The 18,996-nt window shown below is 41.1% G+C and overlaps 2 protein-coding genes across 2 annotated transcripts; both read left to right on the plus strand.

Moving 5' to 3' along the window:
* The first annotated feature begins 6,616 nt into the window (after positions 1-6,616).
* Positions 6,617-7,631, plus strand: LOC146962195 (trace amine-associated receptor 1-like). The gene has a single exon (XM_085770081.1). It carries the CDS (start codon positions 6,644-6,646, stop codon positions 7,628-7,630), a length of 987 nt encoding a protein of 328 aa, XP_085626207.1. The 5' UTR covers positions 6,617-6,643; the 3' UTR covers position 7,631.
* A 3,303-nt stretch (positions 7,632-10,934) lies between these two features.
* On the plus strand, positions 10,935-11,903 carry LOC146962196 (trace amine-associated receptor 1-like). The gene has a single exon (XM_085770084.1). It carries the CDS (start codon positions 10,935-10,937, stop codon positions 11,901-11,903), a length of 969 nt encoding a protein of 322 aa, XP_085626210.1.
* Positions 11,904-18,996: the final 7,093 nt, after the last annotated feature.

Here is an 18,996-nt window from a genome sequence, read left to right on the forward strand (position 1 = left end):
ACATCCTTTAGGGGGGTTTGGGTGATTAGCAAGGATGTCCCATACTGGCTCAGGCCCTTGTGTAGGAGATCGCCAGTTTGGTTCCAAACTGAGACGATTGTTTACCGTGTGTCTGTTCCCCCACTCTCAGCAACAAAGAATTTGTGTGGCTGTTGAAAAACATAGTGGTGATAAGTAGTATTCAAAGTATTGGGGTCAATGTCTATATGAAAAAATAATGCTGCCTGTCTGCAACAGCTGAACACGATCAGCTGATCTCTTTAGTGTTAAGATTAAGAATAATTATTTGTTCTGTGAGCTGATGGTTAACACTGATTTATCACGTTTCAAGTTGACTTGACTGTTTTAAACTCTTGAAAAAGCCATTTAAACAACTGAGGCTATCAAGCTGCACACTCCAGGCAGAAAGTCTAAAATAGCTTGTATCAGCGGATCTCCTGTGTGCTAAACTGAAAGCAAAACACAGGCCAACTAACACAATGAATTAAGATCAAGCAGCTGTTTCATTCCAACATAACCCTGTTTGTCTGCATAGTTTACATACCTGTCACTTGGTTACATACTTCTGTGTATTCACTTCTAAAGTTTCAACAGGACAGGCCTTTAGAATGAAGACAGTGTGTCTCAGTGAAAGCTGGCCAAGGTTCCCACAGTGTAAACTCCCTGAAATACAATAAAGAGAGGCTCAGAACAACAGACATTAGCCTGAACTCTGATAACATACAGGACAAACACCAGATAAGTAGATCATATGCTATGAACTGCTCAGTTGGCAGTTTAGCATAATGTCTTATCCCTGTTAACAAATGATTGCTATGAACTAATATCAACTTATTTAAATGCAATCAAATGTTAAGGCATAAAATGTAAGATTACGCAGCATCAATGTGTTAGTATCACTGTAAACACGATGTATTAAGATTTGACTGATGTGATATTGGAAATTATCTTTTTTGATGTAAGGTTTTTCGGACCTCAGGAAGACTAGCTTGTGCCATTGGCATCAGCTAATGGTGATCCTTAAATCAATCAATACATAAAAAAATAAACAAATTGTAGCAAAGGGCTACAACATAACACAATGTGAAAACATCTGAAGGGGTCAGAATACTTTCTGAATGTATTGTACTATATGTTGTTTTTCGTTGAACCATGAAGGTAATCTCCCTCTCATCTGCATCACATTGTCTTTCATGCCTGAAAGATTTGATCTTTGAAAAACAAGGAAGCTTTCAAAGATTAAATCTTTCAGGCATGCTGTTCTTCTGTACGCACCTTTATACATAATTTAACCACCAGTGATATGGGTTGCTTTCCAATACTTATGATGCTAATCTCTTAAATTTTATTAATCATATGACTATGGTGACTATAGTTTGTTAACTAATATGTAAAGGCCTAACATTTGTAACCATTGTCTGCCTGTGTGTATCACAGACACTGAACGGCAAGAGGCCTATAGGCTAAAAGTAGCTCATCCAAAGGCTCGAAGAGTCTGTACAAACCAACAATGTGCAGCCACACAACTTGTTTGTGAAATGAGGTACATAATCAAGTCTGTTTATGTCAGGTGATATCCAAATAACATCTCTAATGAGGAAATTAACTAAAAGTTTTCTAACAAACAGGAAGGGTGCTAGAGTGAAGTTTGACACCTGTTAGTCAACAAAAACACTGAATGTACTCCCGGGAAAATACAGATGTAAGCTCAAAGTGTTGTTGTCTTGTTAAGGTGTTGTCTTGTTCCTCATTACATTGGACTCTGTGGGTGTGTTATGTCCTAATTCCTATCATCAGTGGCTAAGGACTGTTTTGTTTTGTTTTGTTTTGTTATCATTGGAAAACAATAAGGCCCAAGGTAGAAGAGGTGAGATAATGCAGACAGTTGGGAGGAGTATGTGTACGCGCACACACACACACACACACACACACACACACACACACACACACACACACACACACACACACACACAGGGAGCTCAGGGACCATGGACTGCACCATACATTCACACTTCTAATTGAGGACTATTGCATCACATCATGTAATTGGAGACCTCATTATGAAACCCTAAGTGAGCATTTGGATCAATTTTTTTTTTTTTTTTTTTATCAACCTGCATCATACTGCTACTGATACCAACTACCCGGAAAAATATTACAAAGCAGACAAGGGCAAACAGATTAACTGGAACTACACTGATCCAATTACACATGTTCAATAAAGCCATGGTGTATCAGTATCACTCTATTTCCTTCATTTCATTTTTTTTTTTTTTTTTTAGATAGCCTACATTAAGTGTTAGGGTGGTAAAGAACAAATTGCAAAGAAAAAAATATGAAAATGTAATTTAATTTTAATTTTACAATATGGAATACAACATATTTTGATGCTTATAATGCATGGAATGCATACATGGAAAGACTAGAATTATCTTGTAAAGTACAGTAATATATATAAAAAACTAATGTCAATTATGGGGTTTTCTTTCTTTTTTTTTATCAACTACACTGTTTATCTATCTGATTCCATCATTAGACATTCTTCCTGAGATGGTATTTCATTGAGCATTTAGATGGCGCGATGACACGCGATTCAGGCGGTGGCGGCGCGAATGCAGCGTCTGGCGCGATGAGACGCGGTGCGAATGAAGCGGCGCGAATAAAGTTGAAAATATTGAACTTTTCAGGCGGCATCGCGCTGCGACATCCAATCAGCGACATGAAAGCAGGGGGCTTGTCGCTGTGTGTGGGCACCCGGTCCGACACCGAGCCAGCAGCTGAACAGAGCTGAGGAGGAGACACTGCTAGTAGGCTATACTCGACTGTGTCTCTCTGTGTGTGTGATACGTGATGCATGGTTTCTGTGCATGAGTATCAGGAGCACCTAAATATTAACCGTGTGTGGCAAGGTGAAGAGGGCCCGGGCGGGGATTGAACCCACACCTCCCGGGTAAGAGTCACGTGTGCTTGCCAGTCACCCAAAGGGACATCCCTTTGGCTAAGTAGCCAGGGCACATGATCAATTGGAGGCATAGTGACAGGACCACCACTGTCACACGTGCATTAACCGTGCTTGATGTGCAACGTCCGCCTCACCGACAATAGTTCAACAATTACCTCCACGACAACAGTCACATGTATCTTTTTTTTTTTTCGAGTATCAAGCGTGAATGAAGCGAATGACGCGAATGATCCAAAATGACCAAGCGGCGCAAATGAAGCATCTGACGCGATTGTATTCGCGTCTATCGCATCCGGTGTGAACGCCCCATAAGGGAATTTCTTGGTTTCCCTCATCAAACTCATCAAATACACAACCCAACAACTCAAAAATGCTCCGGTGGACAAGTTGTGACCTGCACATTCACCACGCTATGAGATAATAACGGAACGTTACGAGGTGGAGTTGTTTTAGAGGTAAATTCATGCAAAACCGCTGATGCGCGTTGCGTTCAGGGACAGTTTTTCAGCAAGCAGACTCTGTATTTACCTTGTATTTACCTCGAAAACAGCTCAGTTTCGTAACGTTCCATTATTATCTCATAGCGTGGTGATTGTGCAGGTCACAACTTGTCCACAAAAGCGTTTTGGAGTTTTGGGATTTTGTATTTGATGAGTTTGATGAGGGAAACATAGCGTACATACATAGCGTAGCTCTGAGCAGCCTGCTGCTCCGCTCCGCCGTTCTAAAAATAGCTTACACCAAAAATAGCTTACACCAATGTTGAACTATCCCTTTAATACCTCAACAAAAAACTTGTTGTCCATCCATGAACAGTTTTCATTGATTAAAGCAGAAGGATGGAGTTAGCAGTCCCCGCCCTCGTCCCTACGTCACCACATTCACGCGCATCCCTTGGCTGCACACACAGAGAAGACCGCCCCTTTATGCCGTTTTTGTCTCCTCATTGGATAAAGGTTGTAGGATACAAGGAAAGTTTTCTCCTCGGCTTACAGCAGAGCAGAGTGACTGACAGACCCGTGTTTCAGAACAAACACTTTAAGTAAGTGATTGCCGTCGGAAGATATAACTATTTAAGACTTATATTAACACAAATATTCCGCTTACTTCTGCTTTAATCATTATTTAGAGTCAAGAATAAAATCATGATATCAGTTTTCTGGATCATATTTCTATAGGCATTCATTTTGCACTGATTTAAAACCTCAAAATCCTATGTTTTGGTTTCGGCCCATAGAAGCCGATGGTGCACCTCACCAGCTCTGTGTCTTGATCTCCCTCATCTGGCTCTTCCTCATCTGAACTTTTACACTCTCCTACAGGGTCATCAACCTTCCTTTGACTCTCATCCTCCAATAAATCTATTTCTTAATCTCCCTCAATGATTTTGTAAATAATTCACTCAAGTACAGAGTCCTGATGTCCACTACAGTGTACATTAGTAAAATGAGCTTTTTTACATATGAAAAGTAAACAATCCAGTTCTGAAAAATCACTTACATGTTGCTGAGATGTTTATTTATAATAAACAATCAACATATAGGACTCAAAATACTTTTAAATTGTCAATATCATGCTCACATTTACTCTTTCCCATCAAATGTGCTCGTTGAGATGTCGGCCATTTTTAAGAGACACACAGGAAGTTTGTAAGGTCACACCCCCACACACAAGATATCATTGTAAAGGGCCAGTTGTCCTCTGTAGTGAACAACAGGACTTAATTAAGATTAAGATTATACTTTAATTATCAGATCACTTCTGAAATTTGTCTTGCGGTGACATGCATAGTATAAGAGAAATGGGCTTGAATATGATGTGCACAACAGTGTACAAAAAGTGTTTCAAATGGTGAAAAGTGTCCGCAATTGTGCATTGTGCTGCTTATTATTACATGTGTCTGGAACTTTGGAACCCTGCCCCTGAGGTCTTGGTGACTTGTGTGCACTGTGCACCAATGAGCCAAATTACCTTACCTTACCTTGCGCCGAGAGTAGACCAGGTTGGAGCTGGCAGGCTTTTGGCGCCCCTTTGGCACAGCTTTTTGGAATGAAACTTTCACTGTGCCAAGCTGAACCTGTGACACCACCCCCTGCTGCACCTCCACACCCATCTCGATGCACCTCCATCTGCCAAACTGACCATGCGCCATGCTGCATTCAGATTGCTGGCTGTGCTTTCAGGGAGGGCAGAATATTGGTCGTAAACCTTCCCGTAATCGCTGGCATCGTCATTGTACGTAGGGCAAGTGTAAGCTTTGGTTTGATTGATGTTCCAAGGTTTGGCAGAAATCGAACCTCATCAAAAAGCCCAAAATTTGGCAAGGCAAGGGCAAGGCAAGGCAATTTTATTTGTATAGCCCATTTTTACAAACAGTTTGTCTCACAGGGCTTTACATGGCGTCATAACAACATCCTCTGCCCTTAGACCCTCACATCCACTGAGGAAAAACTCCACGGAAAACCCTTTTAACAGGGAAAAATCTGAGAAACCTCAGGGTGAGCAACAGTGGAGGGATCCCTCACCCAGGATGGACAGACGTGCAATAGATGTTGTTACAGACAAGAAAACAGTTTATAACAGAATGTGGGAAACATGAAAATGTTAACAAGAGCTGAAGAAGGAAGCTTCTGGTAGGCAAGGGAGGCAGGGAGAGCAGGCCAGCTTAATGGGAGGACTGTTCCAAAACCGAATTCTGGATTCAGTACATCTCTAATGCAAAGCATGGTTCAACCAGGGAGTTACTTGGCTCTCAGAGTCAAAAGTATCTGACAAAAGCAAATATAATGATGGAGGAGGACGTGGTATAGGCTACTGTAATGTACCTCTTTAAGAATAGATACATTTGGTTCGAAGAGTTACGCAATATCCAATTTGAACTACTGGTAAGATTGCCTCAACAATTTTTAGTGACACTGCTCCAGACAGTACAGACAGTTCAGTCCATTCAATTAACAGTGAACATTTATGAGCCTACAGACAGAAATACACACTCAAATTGAATTAAAATATGTAGCACTGTGGATTACTTTAGTTTAGTTAATTTATGAGAACTTTTTAAAAACCTTTAAAACTCTGTTGTGTATCCTCTGGCTGTCCTTGGGCTTGACACTGACATGCCATCTATAACCTTTCATTGCAGCTTCTCAGCATCAGCACCATTCTGACAGTCACTATTGAAACATGGGCCTTGTGCCAATACAGGCACTAGCTTTCACTTTTTAGACTACTATATTTCCCATATAGCTGGTGTGGAGAGAGAAAAATTAGAAAGAGAAAGCTGATTCAAAATGGTAAAATTAGGCCGCCGGAGAAATAAAGGTTGGGAAATTAATGTGGAACTCTATCTTCATCCTGAAAAAAAAGAAAAGCAACCGCCTTCATACACGTTACATCTCTGCACTTGTTGTGTAATTAGTATCTCATTTATGATTGTGCAACAATTATGGTAATGCACCAGAGGTTGAAGTATATTTAAGTTCTAGACTTGGCTAAGAACAGCTATCTCTGCTGCTGCTGCTTCTGCTACTCACTCAGGTATTTACCGAAGAACTTATGTTTGGCAAAGAAAACTCAAATCATTCATTCTCTACATGGTTTTGTCTGAAACAATTATTCAAATGCAAATTCATTTACAGTGCTAATTATATCATATGTGCTGAATTTTAGAAACTCAGAAACATGGAGCCAGAAGTGTCGTTCAACAGGACTGATGTTGTGGCTGACATACATCCCTGCTATGAAATTGATAACTTCAATTACGTACTGACAGTAACCCCTTCTGTTGTATGTGTCATATTATATATTTTCCTTGTGTTACTGTCTGTTATTACAATATGTGGAAATCTTCTTGTGATAATCTCTGTCATGTACTTCAGACAGCTTCACACTCCTACTAACTGTCTGATTCTCTCTCTGGCTGTTGCTGACCTGCTTGTTGGGATTATAGTTTTTCCTTTCAGCATGGTGTTCTCACTCAGCTCATGTCTCTATTATGACAGTTTATTCTGCAAAATAAGGGGTAGTTGTGATATATCGCTAAGCACATGTTCTATTCTGAATTTATGCTGTATTTCTATTGACAGATACTACGCAGTGTGTCGGCCTCTGACATACAGGACTAAGATAAACCATTGTGTTGTTGCAATCATGATTCTGCTGTGCTGGGGTATTTCTGCTCTTATTGGAATAGGTGTCATAATTGCTGGCTTAAGCAATGAGAAATGTGAGGAACGGTGTTTAGTTGACGTTCTTATTGCAAACACTGTTGGACCTATTCTATCATTTTACCTTCCAGTGATCATAATGCTTTGTATCTACCTTAAGATTTTCCTTGTTGCACAGAAACAGGCACGCAGCATCTGGAGCACAAAGTCTGGAGCAGCTGTCAATTACATGGAAAGAAAGGCAACAAAAACTCTGGCTGTCGTTTTGGGAGTTTTTCTTTTATGTTGGACCCCTTTCTTTTTATGCATCACCTTTCTGCCTTTTTCTCTTCATCCAGTACCAGTCCCTGTGATTGAGACTCTTAACTGGCTTACATTGTCAAATTCAATGCTAAATCCCTTTATCTATGCTTTTTTTTACCGCTGGTTCAGATCAGCTTTCAGAATTATAATTTCTGGGACAATATTTCGTGGTGATTTTGCTAACTCCCTGTTATACTGACTCTCTGAAATAGACCTATAATTACTGATCATGGAATGTTACAATACATGTTGAGACATTAAAGGCGAATACTTGTGTAAAGAAAATGCCTGTTTATTGAAGTGTACATGATTGTTACATTTCAGTACATTGTACTAAGGCAGGCTATATCACATACTACAATCACAGCGACACCAAACCTCAAAGAAACATTTTTAAGCCATGGTAAATGATCCAGAACTGTAAACACGTGTAAATTAAAAAGGGTCTTCTGTAAAGATGTCAAGCAATTACAAAAGTAAATCTAATCAATTACATGCTCTGTGAGTAATCACTAAAAACAAATTGAATGCATCAATTAGAATATGCTTGCCTGCCAAACTAGCCCCAAAAGTAAAGAAAGCAACATCACTCTTGAGCCAACATGCTCTTAAGAGCCATGGCATCGGAGGCATGGTATGTTCAGCCATGCCCCTGCCAGAAGGTAGAACCATCTCCAAATCTAATGGGGGGACACCCAGTCTTCAGGAAGAGGGAGCAACCCTATAAGCAACCCTAAGAAAATGAGCGATGAGGTCAAAACAGCCCCTTGCCAGTTTACAAGGCCTGCCGGGTCCCTTGGATGCTGCCCCTGAAATGCTCCTATTAAATCACCTACTTGGACTGGCACGACTACCAGTCAACATTCTTGTGTTTAGTCATTTAGTCAACAATTTCTAGTGATATTGCTCCAGACAGTACAAATTGTCAGTTTAGTCTGTTAACAATGAACATTCATGAGCCTCCAGACAGAAATGCACACTCAAATTGAAACCTGGGCCTGGTGCCATATCATCTGCCTGCCAGTGCCTGCATTCGTGTATGTGTGTGTGACCGTACGGTGTACATTTCAGGACATCCTCAGGTGTCAGGCTTCAGCTTCAGACTTTAGATGAAAAGGCATAAGGTCTCAGGAAAACCTCAGTCAGATGTCCACTACATAGTGTCACGGGTTCATTTTGGATGAGAGAGAAAAAATGATGGCTCAGTGGGCAAACTTCTGTGTGGTGAATTTTATTAACACCAATTCCCAAAGAGTAGCACAAAGTGGCAAAAATGTTCACCAAACAGGGCGGAGTGCACACAAGAAAAACCAAAGTATTTACATGAAGGTTGAACACTCACACCAGCTAGTTACCCACAATGTCACTAGGCAGATAACTCTCTCTTGAGTGAGCCGAGCTCCCTTTAAACACCCCTAAGCCCCTCCCCCGGGCAAACCAATTAACGAATTGTGGGGTTTTAAGCATAGACTGTAAAAAATTACCCATTGGCTTTGGGGAGTCGTTTCTGTGACTCAAATATGGCAGCCTGAACAGCGCCATGTTGGATTTACCGGCCAAGAACCCGCCCACTGGCCGCAAAGCAGCTCTCTCCGGACCTGTCACTCAACGTTTCCGTGCCCTAATTGGCGGAAATTTGAAACCTAATAATAGTAAAACGGTAGAGTTAAAAAAAAATTCAGCCCCCTCAGAGTGTGTGCGGGGGTAGAAACTATCGGTTGAGACCAAAAAACGTGATGACACCAGACCAGTTGTTCTTGCCACCTCGATGTCAGATCTGGAACTGGAACGGCTGGAGAGAGAGGTACCGGCGGGTGCGACGACTATGATGGTCTTTCATGGAGTTCATCCAGGTCAGAGCCCAATGATCGGTCTCTAAGTCAAACTGCCTCCCCAGCAGGTAGTACTCAAGCTCTCCAGGGCTCAGGTACAGCACAGGTTGTTCTTCACCAGGATGACCTTGGGCCAGGACTGCCCCAAGAACCACTAGCCGAAGTCAGGACTCCTCAGCACTGGAGAAAAGCACAAGCCAGCCTTGAGGGTTTGGAATGAGGTCTCACAGTCCTCGTTCCAGACAACAGGGTTCCTCTGGTCCGTCAGCGCTGTCAGGGGGGTGGCGATGGTGGCGAATTGTGGGACGAATATCCTGTACCAGCCGGCCAAGCCCAAGAAGCCAAGAAGGACCTCACCTCCTTCTTCGTGCAAGGGCGTGGGCTAGGGGTTGCATGACTTCAGATTAGGGCTGACCCAAAATAATCGAAGCTTCGAAGCTTCGTTTGTTGCCATGGTAATCGATCTTTAAGTCTGCGATTGATTGTTTTTTTTCCTTCCTTTTTTCCTTTTTCACACCGGTTCTCATCGGCAATTGTTACATTAAAATGAGTAGGCGACTTGGCATCCTGGAAACCTGCCTGATTTTGGAGATATGCAGTGTAGCTCCTCACAGTACTTTTCTGTGCCCAACTTCCTGTCTGGTACGATCTTGTTCTATCCAGCTTGACGGCGCTCGTATTTTTTTCATTCAACGCACTCAGCTGTTGTTTCAAGCCGCTCCTCTCTTGTACTGTCACATTATCAGCGACTAGTCGACGTCAAGCTCAAAACGTCATTGTGGAGCAGTAAAGTCGACTAGTCGATTAGTGGACTAGTCTGTGCAACCCCTAGCGTGGGCAGCTGCAGATGGCCTCGACCATGTCCAGTGGGGTTCTTTAGAAAAAATAGGAAACCCCGCGGTGTAACACTTTTGGTCTGATGACTTTTTTCTGACGCCTTTTTTTCTGATGACTTTTTTCTGATCCCTTTTGGTCTGATGACGTTTTTCTGACGCCTTTTGGTTTGACGCCTTTTTTTCCGACACCTTTTGGTCAGACGTCTTTTTTTCTGATGCCTTTTACTCTGACGTCTTTCTTTCTGACGCCCTTTGGTCCGACAACTTTTTTCTGAGGCTGTTTAGTGGACATCTGACAGAGGTTTTACTGAGACCTTATGCCTGTACACTGTACATATATTGTCAGACATGACATGGAAGCGCTGGCAGTGTTTTTATGTTTATACCTCTTAACAATTTTTATTTGGTCAACTGAAATCTCAAATTCTTGTGATGCAACCTCTATTTTCCTATGATTATACTTTGGTAAATTCTGTAACATCACTGGCAAGGAGGACAGTATTTCTAAATAATACATTACAAATACACAACTGAAAAGTGTTTAAAAAAGTGAATCTGGACTATTGTGCAGCATGTTGTTCTAACTCCAGGTGAAGTCAATCAAGATGAAAGTCTCACATCTGATTTGACAACGGCTTAGACACTATTGACTATGTAATGTGATATGAGTAGATATAAGCTGAGGTCCGTTGAGCACACCCACACAGTAAAGAGCTGTCATCTGTCTTAGGTATAAACTTGAAGTCTTTCTGATTTGTAGTTTGGAATTTATGGTGGACAAACTATGAGCTTTTCAATAGTCTAATTAATAATATGAAAACTGATTTACAGGAAGATGGCATCAGAAGTCACTGTCAATGCGACTATTAACATACATCCATGTTATGTTATAGAGAAGGTCTCAAACATTCGGATAAGAAAACTCTCAACAATATGTGTTTTATTTTATCTTTTGTGTTGCTCATTGTCTATTGTAACTATCTGTGGAAACCTTCTTGTTATAACTGCCATCATTTACTTCAAACAGCTCCACACTCCCACAAACTCTCTCATCCTTTCTCTGGCTGTAGCTGACCTGCTTGTGGGAGTTGTAGTCTTTCCTCTCAGCATGGAGTTCAATACAGCCACTTGTTTTTATGATATAAATGTATTTTGTCACGTCAGAGACAACTTTGATATAATACTGAGCACAGCTTCAATCCTGAACCTTTGTTGTATTTCCATTGACAGATATTATGCAGTGTGCAAGCCTCTAACATATGGTACTACTAAAACTAATGTCTATGTTGTGATCATGATCCTGGCGAGCTGGGCTGGCGCTTTTATAGTAGGCATTGGCATGATCATTGCAGCATTCAATTTTGAAAAATGTGGGTGTTTAATCGACGTTCTACTTGCAAATATTTTAGGACCTTTTTTAGCTTTTTACCTCCCAGTGATTGTAATGCTCTGTATCTACCTAAAGATATTCCTTGTTGCACAGAGACAGGCACGCAGCATCCAGAGCACAAAGTCTGGAGCAGCTGTCAGTAAGATGGAGAGAAAGGCTACAAAAACTCTGGCAACTGTTATGGGAGTTTTTCTAATATGTTGGCTTCCGTTATTTCTCTGTATCACCTTTCAGCTTTTTTATGTTCAAGTGCCAGTTACAGTGTTTGAAATTCTTGACGGACTTGCACAGGTCAATTCAATGCTGAATCCATTTATCTATGCTTTCTTTTACAGCTGGTTCAGATCAGCTTTCAAAATGATTATTTCTGGGAAAATATTTAAAGGTGATTTTGCTAATGCAAAACTCTTCTAAATTGTTGTTTGGTGTGATTCAGTGGCCCACTGACTAGTGAATAACACTCATTCTCAGCTGTGACAGTTTTGATGTAATGCTGGACAATTCAGTGTGCTGCTTCAGAGGCTGAGATATAAATGCTAAGGCTTTATAGAAAGCAGTACACATTTATAGTCACATACATAAATAGCATTGTCTTTCTTGCAGTATTTGCAGTAGAGGCATTACTTGTTTTTGAAATATGTAATAAATGTGAAATATTGTGTGATAAATTGTATGCAACATTTCTTAACCTATGGAACTTATATTCTCTTATATTATGCTATATTTAATTACCACCATTATTGCTGTTTTGTATTTCATGCTTGGCCTGTGGACAGAAATAATAACCTGAACCAATGAAGTCTTTAAGCCATTAGCTGTTATTGTGAGGATCAACGTTGCATCATTGATCATTCTGCTTTGAGCTTTGGGAGTCATCTTAGCAGGATGCCAATTTGGAGGGTGATGACACAACAAAGTCATCTCCTTACATAGAAAAGTTTGGACTGCTGAATATCTAAACTCTGACATGACAGCTGATGCAATGTTTTTGAGGCATGGTACACATCCACAAGATCTTCTCATTGACATGACATCCAATTTAAAATGTCTCAAAATGTTAATATTTTTGACCCACTATTGGAGTTGTGTTTCTTTAAAAAGACTGTAGGTTATAACAACTGACTCCAATTACCCTTTACTGTAAATTTGCTAAGGGGTTGATTGAAATTATTCGTTTTCCTTGGCTGTAAGGTGTGCTCAGTTAATTTCAAAATTGCATATAATAAACCTAATTGTGTAACTAGCCCCATAGCCTAGTGCACTATGCCAGTATTTCTGTCCACTTATAAGGCCAAGCCAACATGAAAAGTAAGATAGTTATCTAAGCCAGTGGTTCCCAAAGTGTGGTACGTGTACTCCTCTCTTTTTCTCCGCTGTCTGAGTGTACATGTGTTTGTTGTGAGAGAGCAGGGAGGGGGGAACCCTGCCCGTCAGAGGAGAGGAGATGCATTGTAATGAATGTAATGAAACAATAGCAACACATTAGACTCTGATATTGTACAACTGACAAAAAGATAGCTTTTTACTTAATTAAAAAAAAAACAACACCTGTTATAGGTCCTTTCGATTATAATATAAATAGAATAATGGAACAATAATGGAAAGAAATAAGCTGGGAGGCACTGCTGCTGTATTGAATATGATGTCATATTGATTTTTTCAAGTTTGAAATTCAACTCTGTGAAGACACATTTGGCCACGACAAACACCAAAACAGCCAGAAACAACTAAAATGCAGGAGAATATACTGTATGTAAAATGTTTTTGTACAAATTGAAGAGAGAAATTAAAATGATTGTCATTTCATGATCAGTTGTGTTACATTCTATATTATGACCACTTTTGGAGAATCATCAACACGTATGAGGGAGGGGGTACTTGTGGTATGGCAAAAATGCTCAGGGGGTACGCAAGCCAAAAAAGTTTGGGAACCACTGATCTAAGCAATTATATGATCATAGTAACATTAGACCAGTATTTCCCAGTATAATGTTTTTTTCTGGTGACCCCACAGTTTAAAAATGACAAACCACTGCGACCATTGTAATTGCTCGTATCTACAAACCGAGCAGCAGCAGCAGCTTTTTTCATTTCAATTGGAGAAGTGAACGAGATGGATTCTTTCCCTCTATCATCACTGAAAAAAAATTGAGGCCATTTTTTACAGGCCACTGATGCTCCCTAAAATTTTAAATCAACTTTTTTTTATTGCCACCAGTTTTTTGTTTGTTTGTTTGTTTTTACAGTTGGTTCAGATTTATAATTTCTGGGTAAATATTTTGTGGTGATTTTGCTAAGTCCCTGTTGCAATGACTTCAGTTCAGTTCTTCAGAAATAGACTTACAATGACAGAATGTTACAATACAAGCTGAGACATTAAAAGTGAATACTTGTGCAAAGAAAATGCCTTTTTATTTGAGTGTACCTGATCATTACATAGAAAATGCTATATGTGAAAATCCCTACTTCATAAGAACTTTCTAAAAGCTGCACTCAGGCAGGCTATCACAGACTCCAGACCTGGAGCACCACGACTGAGGCTTTACCTCCTGCAGGCAATCTAGCCACCATTTCACCATACATCATTTGTATGAGGTGTCCAGAACAACATACTAAAAGTCCTAAGAAATCATAGTTGGGGAAATATTGTTTAATTCTCATCAATCCCAGATTGATTTACTGTATAAAGTCTATGGTGCCAATCAGGCCAGAAAACAATACACCCCAATGGGGCTATTTTTTCCCCCTTTACTCCTACCACAATGAAAGTATCCATGAATAGTAACATTTTTTGTATGAAAAGTTTCTTTGAAAATGAATATGAATATGCAAATGAGCAATACATTAATGGCATATGTCCAAAATACACCTGAATAGGCTTTTTCCCCTTTATTCCTACCACAATGAAAGTATACATGAAAAGTACAAATTTTTGTATTACAAGTAGAAAATTAAGTTTAATATGCAAATGAGCTCAACACTAATTGACTTACGGTCAAGAAGCCATAAAGCCATGAGCAGCAAAAACAGGGGCCAAATAATGTAGTTCTTAGTCCCGCTCATATATTGTTGAACATAACAGCATATTTAATATAACATCACACACAGTCATTGAAACGACGAATCTGACTTTCTTCTGATGTTCTCTGCAAACTGGGGGGAAAGTTGTTAGGTAAGGCTTGTTCACTAATAAAAAATGAATTTAGAAAGCAACTGGAGACAAAATTGTGCAGTCAATTCTTAAGGTCAATATCTTTTTGTGGCAACTAAGTGTGGCAAGTGACATCAAATTGTGTGTATGCATACTGTAGGTCAAGTGTGGCAACTGGCAAGTGACTTCAGATTGTGTATGCATAGGTTAAAGGACAATTCTGAGCAAATTCAATTCGGGGCTGTATTTTCCTAACATTTTAGGTCTAAAAGAAGGAATCTGATAGCCTAGAAATCTAGACGCACCCTAGTGGCAGCAAATATATTTGCTCTGCAGGTCAGTCTAGAAACAAGCCATAGGAACTTTTTGAGTCTCGAACACCGTTTGTGTTCACCAATCACAGCACTCTATCTGTTTAGAGCAGGGGTCTCAAACTCAAATGAGCTGGGGGCCACTGCTGGCACTGTCATCTCAGTGGGGGGCCACTTCAGTGTTCGAGACAAGTATATAAAAAAAAAAAAATTCTGAAAACGGGGTTTATTTTCAAATATTGTATGATAATTAGGGCTGTCAAACGATTCAAATTTTTAATCGCTATTAATCTCAAAATTTCCTGATCACATCTTTTTCATTTTTGCTTGAAATACCAGCAATATGAATGGAAAGCATAAGAAACATCCAGATCTGGACGTTTCTTATGCTTTCCATGCTTTCCAAAAACCATTTTCATGGTATTTAAAAATCATCTGTCAGAGAGAGAGCATCCTCGTTTGGTGACAAGAACAAGTTCTCTAGTGTAGGAACATGAGGAGAAAAAACATGCAGGTTTATTATAAAACGGCGCCCCCCACCCCCTTACACACGCGCACGCACGCACGCACGCACGCACGCACGCACACACACACACACGCACACACACACACACACACACCACCCCCTCCACCCCCCTCCCTCCCTCACCAGGCTGAATGAACGGGCAATTGAGGGGGGAAAAAAACTTGCTTGTCGAAGCGGCAGCTCTACGTCGCGCACAACCACAATAACGTCAACAACAGCAACATGTTGCAGTGGATTATCACCGTTTGACCACGGGGCAGAGAGAGCAACTCCTCACAGTACAAATCCACGGTCGTCGGTGTGACGTGCAGAGCGCAGTGGGACGACTCCTCAGTCCATGAGTTTCATGTCTCAGACCGGATCATGTAAATCCAGCTGCAGAAATATCCGGGGGACGGGAGCGCCGCGGTAACCGTAGTAACTCACACACACTCAGACACAGACACGTACACCGACCTGGAGAGACAGCCCCTGCTGCCGACCTGTGTGGCCACGTCTGGAGAGAAGCAGCTTCTCTGTTTCCCAAAACTACGGAGCGACCCGAGGTTAGCGGATTAATCGCGCGTAAAAAAAAAATAGTGCCATTAAAAGCATTTTGCGCTAACTTTGACAGCCTTATTTTTTACGTCAAGACGCGGGCCGGATGTAGGGGGGCTGCGGGCCGGATGTGGCCCCCGGGCCGGGAGTTTGAAACCCCTGGTTTAGAGAGTCGTGGGCGGGCTTAACGCCATGACGACATACTTGCGACGGTGAAAAACAACGGCTTTGGCAAAGGAATCGTTTGAATCGGCGTTGGCATCAACTTTGAAAGAATTAAACTTGTCATTTTCTTTAAAAGTTGAGCAAGAAACTGCACTCAAGTCATTCATTTCGAAGAAGGATGTATTTGGTGTTTTACCGACGGGATATGGGAAAAGTTTAATCTACCGACGTCATCCTGCTCTTTGCTCTGATTAGTCGTAGCGCTACCCTATTGGTGTAGAGGCAGTTTGAAAGACTGCCTTCATCCCGCCCCCTGGATTGAGCCGAGGTCTACCGGTCGTTGCCAGACTAGACATTTTAATGATATAGTCTGGCTTGTCAGGCTAGGAATCTGAAGATTTTCAATTTAATTGCTCCTGTTTTGCGGTAGTTGTGTCTGTCCCTGCATCGCCACGGCAGTGATGAATGGGAGCGGATGCAAATTCCGCTGCTTAGGCTGTTTACATCCCTCAAAGCCACAATTTTTTTCCACAGACAGCGTCAGATGGCTACTCAAACATGCACCGAGAAGTTTATTTACTTCAAGCAAGCGGACATGTTTGTAAAACTAGATCTAATTCAAAGTCTCCCGGAGACTCGCACAAGACCCAAGTTGACGTGCACAGTGTGTTCACCTGACGCTGTCTGCGGGAAAAATGTACACTTCAAGCAAGTCAAGAGTTGATATACCTGTTTATGACACAAACTATAGCTTCGGACTGCATGTGAACACACCGAGCACGTCAACTTGGGTCTCGTGCGAGACTCCGGGAGACTTTGAATTAGATCTAGTTTTACAAACACGGCGGCTTGCTTGAAGTAAATAAACTTCTCGGTGCATGTTTGAGTCGCCATCTGATGCTGTCTGTGGAAAATAATTGCGGCTTTGAGGGCTGTAAACAGCCTAAGCAGCGGAACTTGCATCCGCTCCCATTCATCGCTGCCGTGGCGATGCGGGGGGCAGACACAACTACCGCAAAACAGGAGCAATTAAACTGAAAATCTTCAGATTCCTTCTTTTAGACCAAAAATGATAGGAAAATACAGCCCCGAGTTGAATTTGCCCGGAATTGTCCTTTAACTTACTGAATGGACATGAATGTGTTAGTTATTTTGTCCCTGTCTTTTGCTGCTTGTGGCTTTATGGCTTCTTGACCATAAGTCAATTAGTGTTGAGTTCATTTGAATATTTAAAATCAATTTTCCAAGAAACTTGAAATACAGAAATGTTACTTTTCATGTGGTAGGAGTAAAGGGAAAAAATAAGCCTATTTGGGTGTATTTTGGGCATATTCCAATAGTGTATTTCTCATTTGCATATTCCAATTCGGGTTACATGCTGCTATTCTGACATGCCGATATTTCGACATTGACTTCTAATTGTCGGAATAGCAGCATTAACATTATTTTTCAAGCGTCCCACTATTCCGACTTTTTTTTTTTCATTGTCGGAGTAGCGGCACTTAACAATTTTTCAAACATTCCGCTTTTCCGACATTGATTGATTGATTACGTTATAGTCAGACGTGTCCTTCTGATTTTTTTTTTTTTTTCATCTGAGACACTGTTTCTCATACACAAATAGGCTACATAGGCCTATAAGAGAGAAGAAAAAACAAACCCGCCAAGTTTAAAAACACACTGGCAGCAGCGCACACTGATCTGCAGCTACTGAGACTGTTATTATTCTGTCACCTGAGTTAACAAGGTGCAAGTGTGTTTGGAGCTGACGAGAGAATAAAGAGTGAGACAACGCGGCCCTGAGGAGGAACTGTGAAGGACTCGGCTGTAATGGAAAATGACCTAAACCGAGTCCAGTAGAGCTGTAACTGTATAGTGGAAAGGCGTTCAAAGTTATAGTAACTATCGTCCTGCTTTACATTGTTTTAACATAGGTAAAAGGAAAAAAAAAAGATTTTCTGGGATAAAGGGGCAGATTACATAAGATTATTCTTCTTTCTGCTCCCTTTTGTTAAGATTTGGGAGGTTTTTGTTTATATTGTAGCTTATTAAAATGCAAGATCATTTTTCTGACTAATTTATTGCCCGATGCCATGTATCTCGCTTCACCCCCCCCCCCCCCTCCCCCCTCCCCCCGTTGTCTTCGTTGTCACTTTGTTGTCACTTTGTTGTCACTTTGTTGTCACTTTGTTGTCACTTTGTTGTCACTTTGTAGCCTCTCCAGAGAGCGCACATGGCTAATTTATATGCACGTGCTAACCATATGGTTGTGTCTAGGCCAGGGGTCATCAACTATATTTGTTGAAGGGCCAGAATCTTTCTCAACAGACACCTTGGGGGCCGGACATTCAAATAGGCCGAGATTGAAATTAAATTCACCCGTTTGCCTAACAATGTATTTGTTTATATTCTATTTTACCTGTAAACTCATAATTTTCATTGATACATATCTTTGGTGTTTGGAATGATATAAAATGAAAAATCTTGACAGCTGGACTTTCAGATACTCCCACATGCTGGAGCTTTACACTGCTGACTTGCCCTGTGATTTTCAGCCTAAATATGAAAGGAGGCTGACAATCGGTTCTGATGATAGTCAGTAGTCCTGAGTAGTCAGTAGTGTTTCCCTTACACATTCTACATCTCGGAGGCCACGTTTTTCCACACACAGGCAGAGCTCAGTGGGAAACAGTAGGAGAGACACAGGCCGAGGGGGAACCGGGACAATTGCCCCTCGGGGATAAATAACGTTTTTTGAATTGAATTGCACACCGGAGGGAGAAGCAGGTCCGCGCAGCTGTGCGCCACGGACGTGCA

The sequence above is a fragment of the Trachurus japonicus genome, chromosome 24 (assembly GCF_045865225.1).
Source record: "Trachurus japonicus isolate A0001 chromosome 24, Traja_1.0".
In the NCBI taxonomy this organism is placed as follows: domain Eukaryota; kingdom Metazoa; phylum Chordata; class Actinopteri; order Carangiformes; family Carangidae; genus Trachurus; species Trachurus japonicus.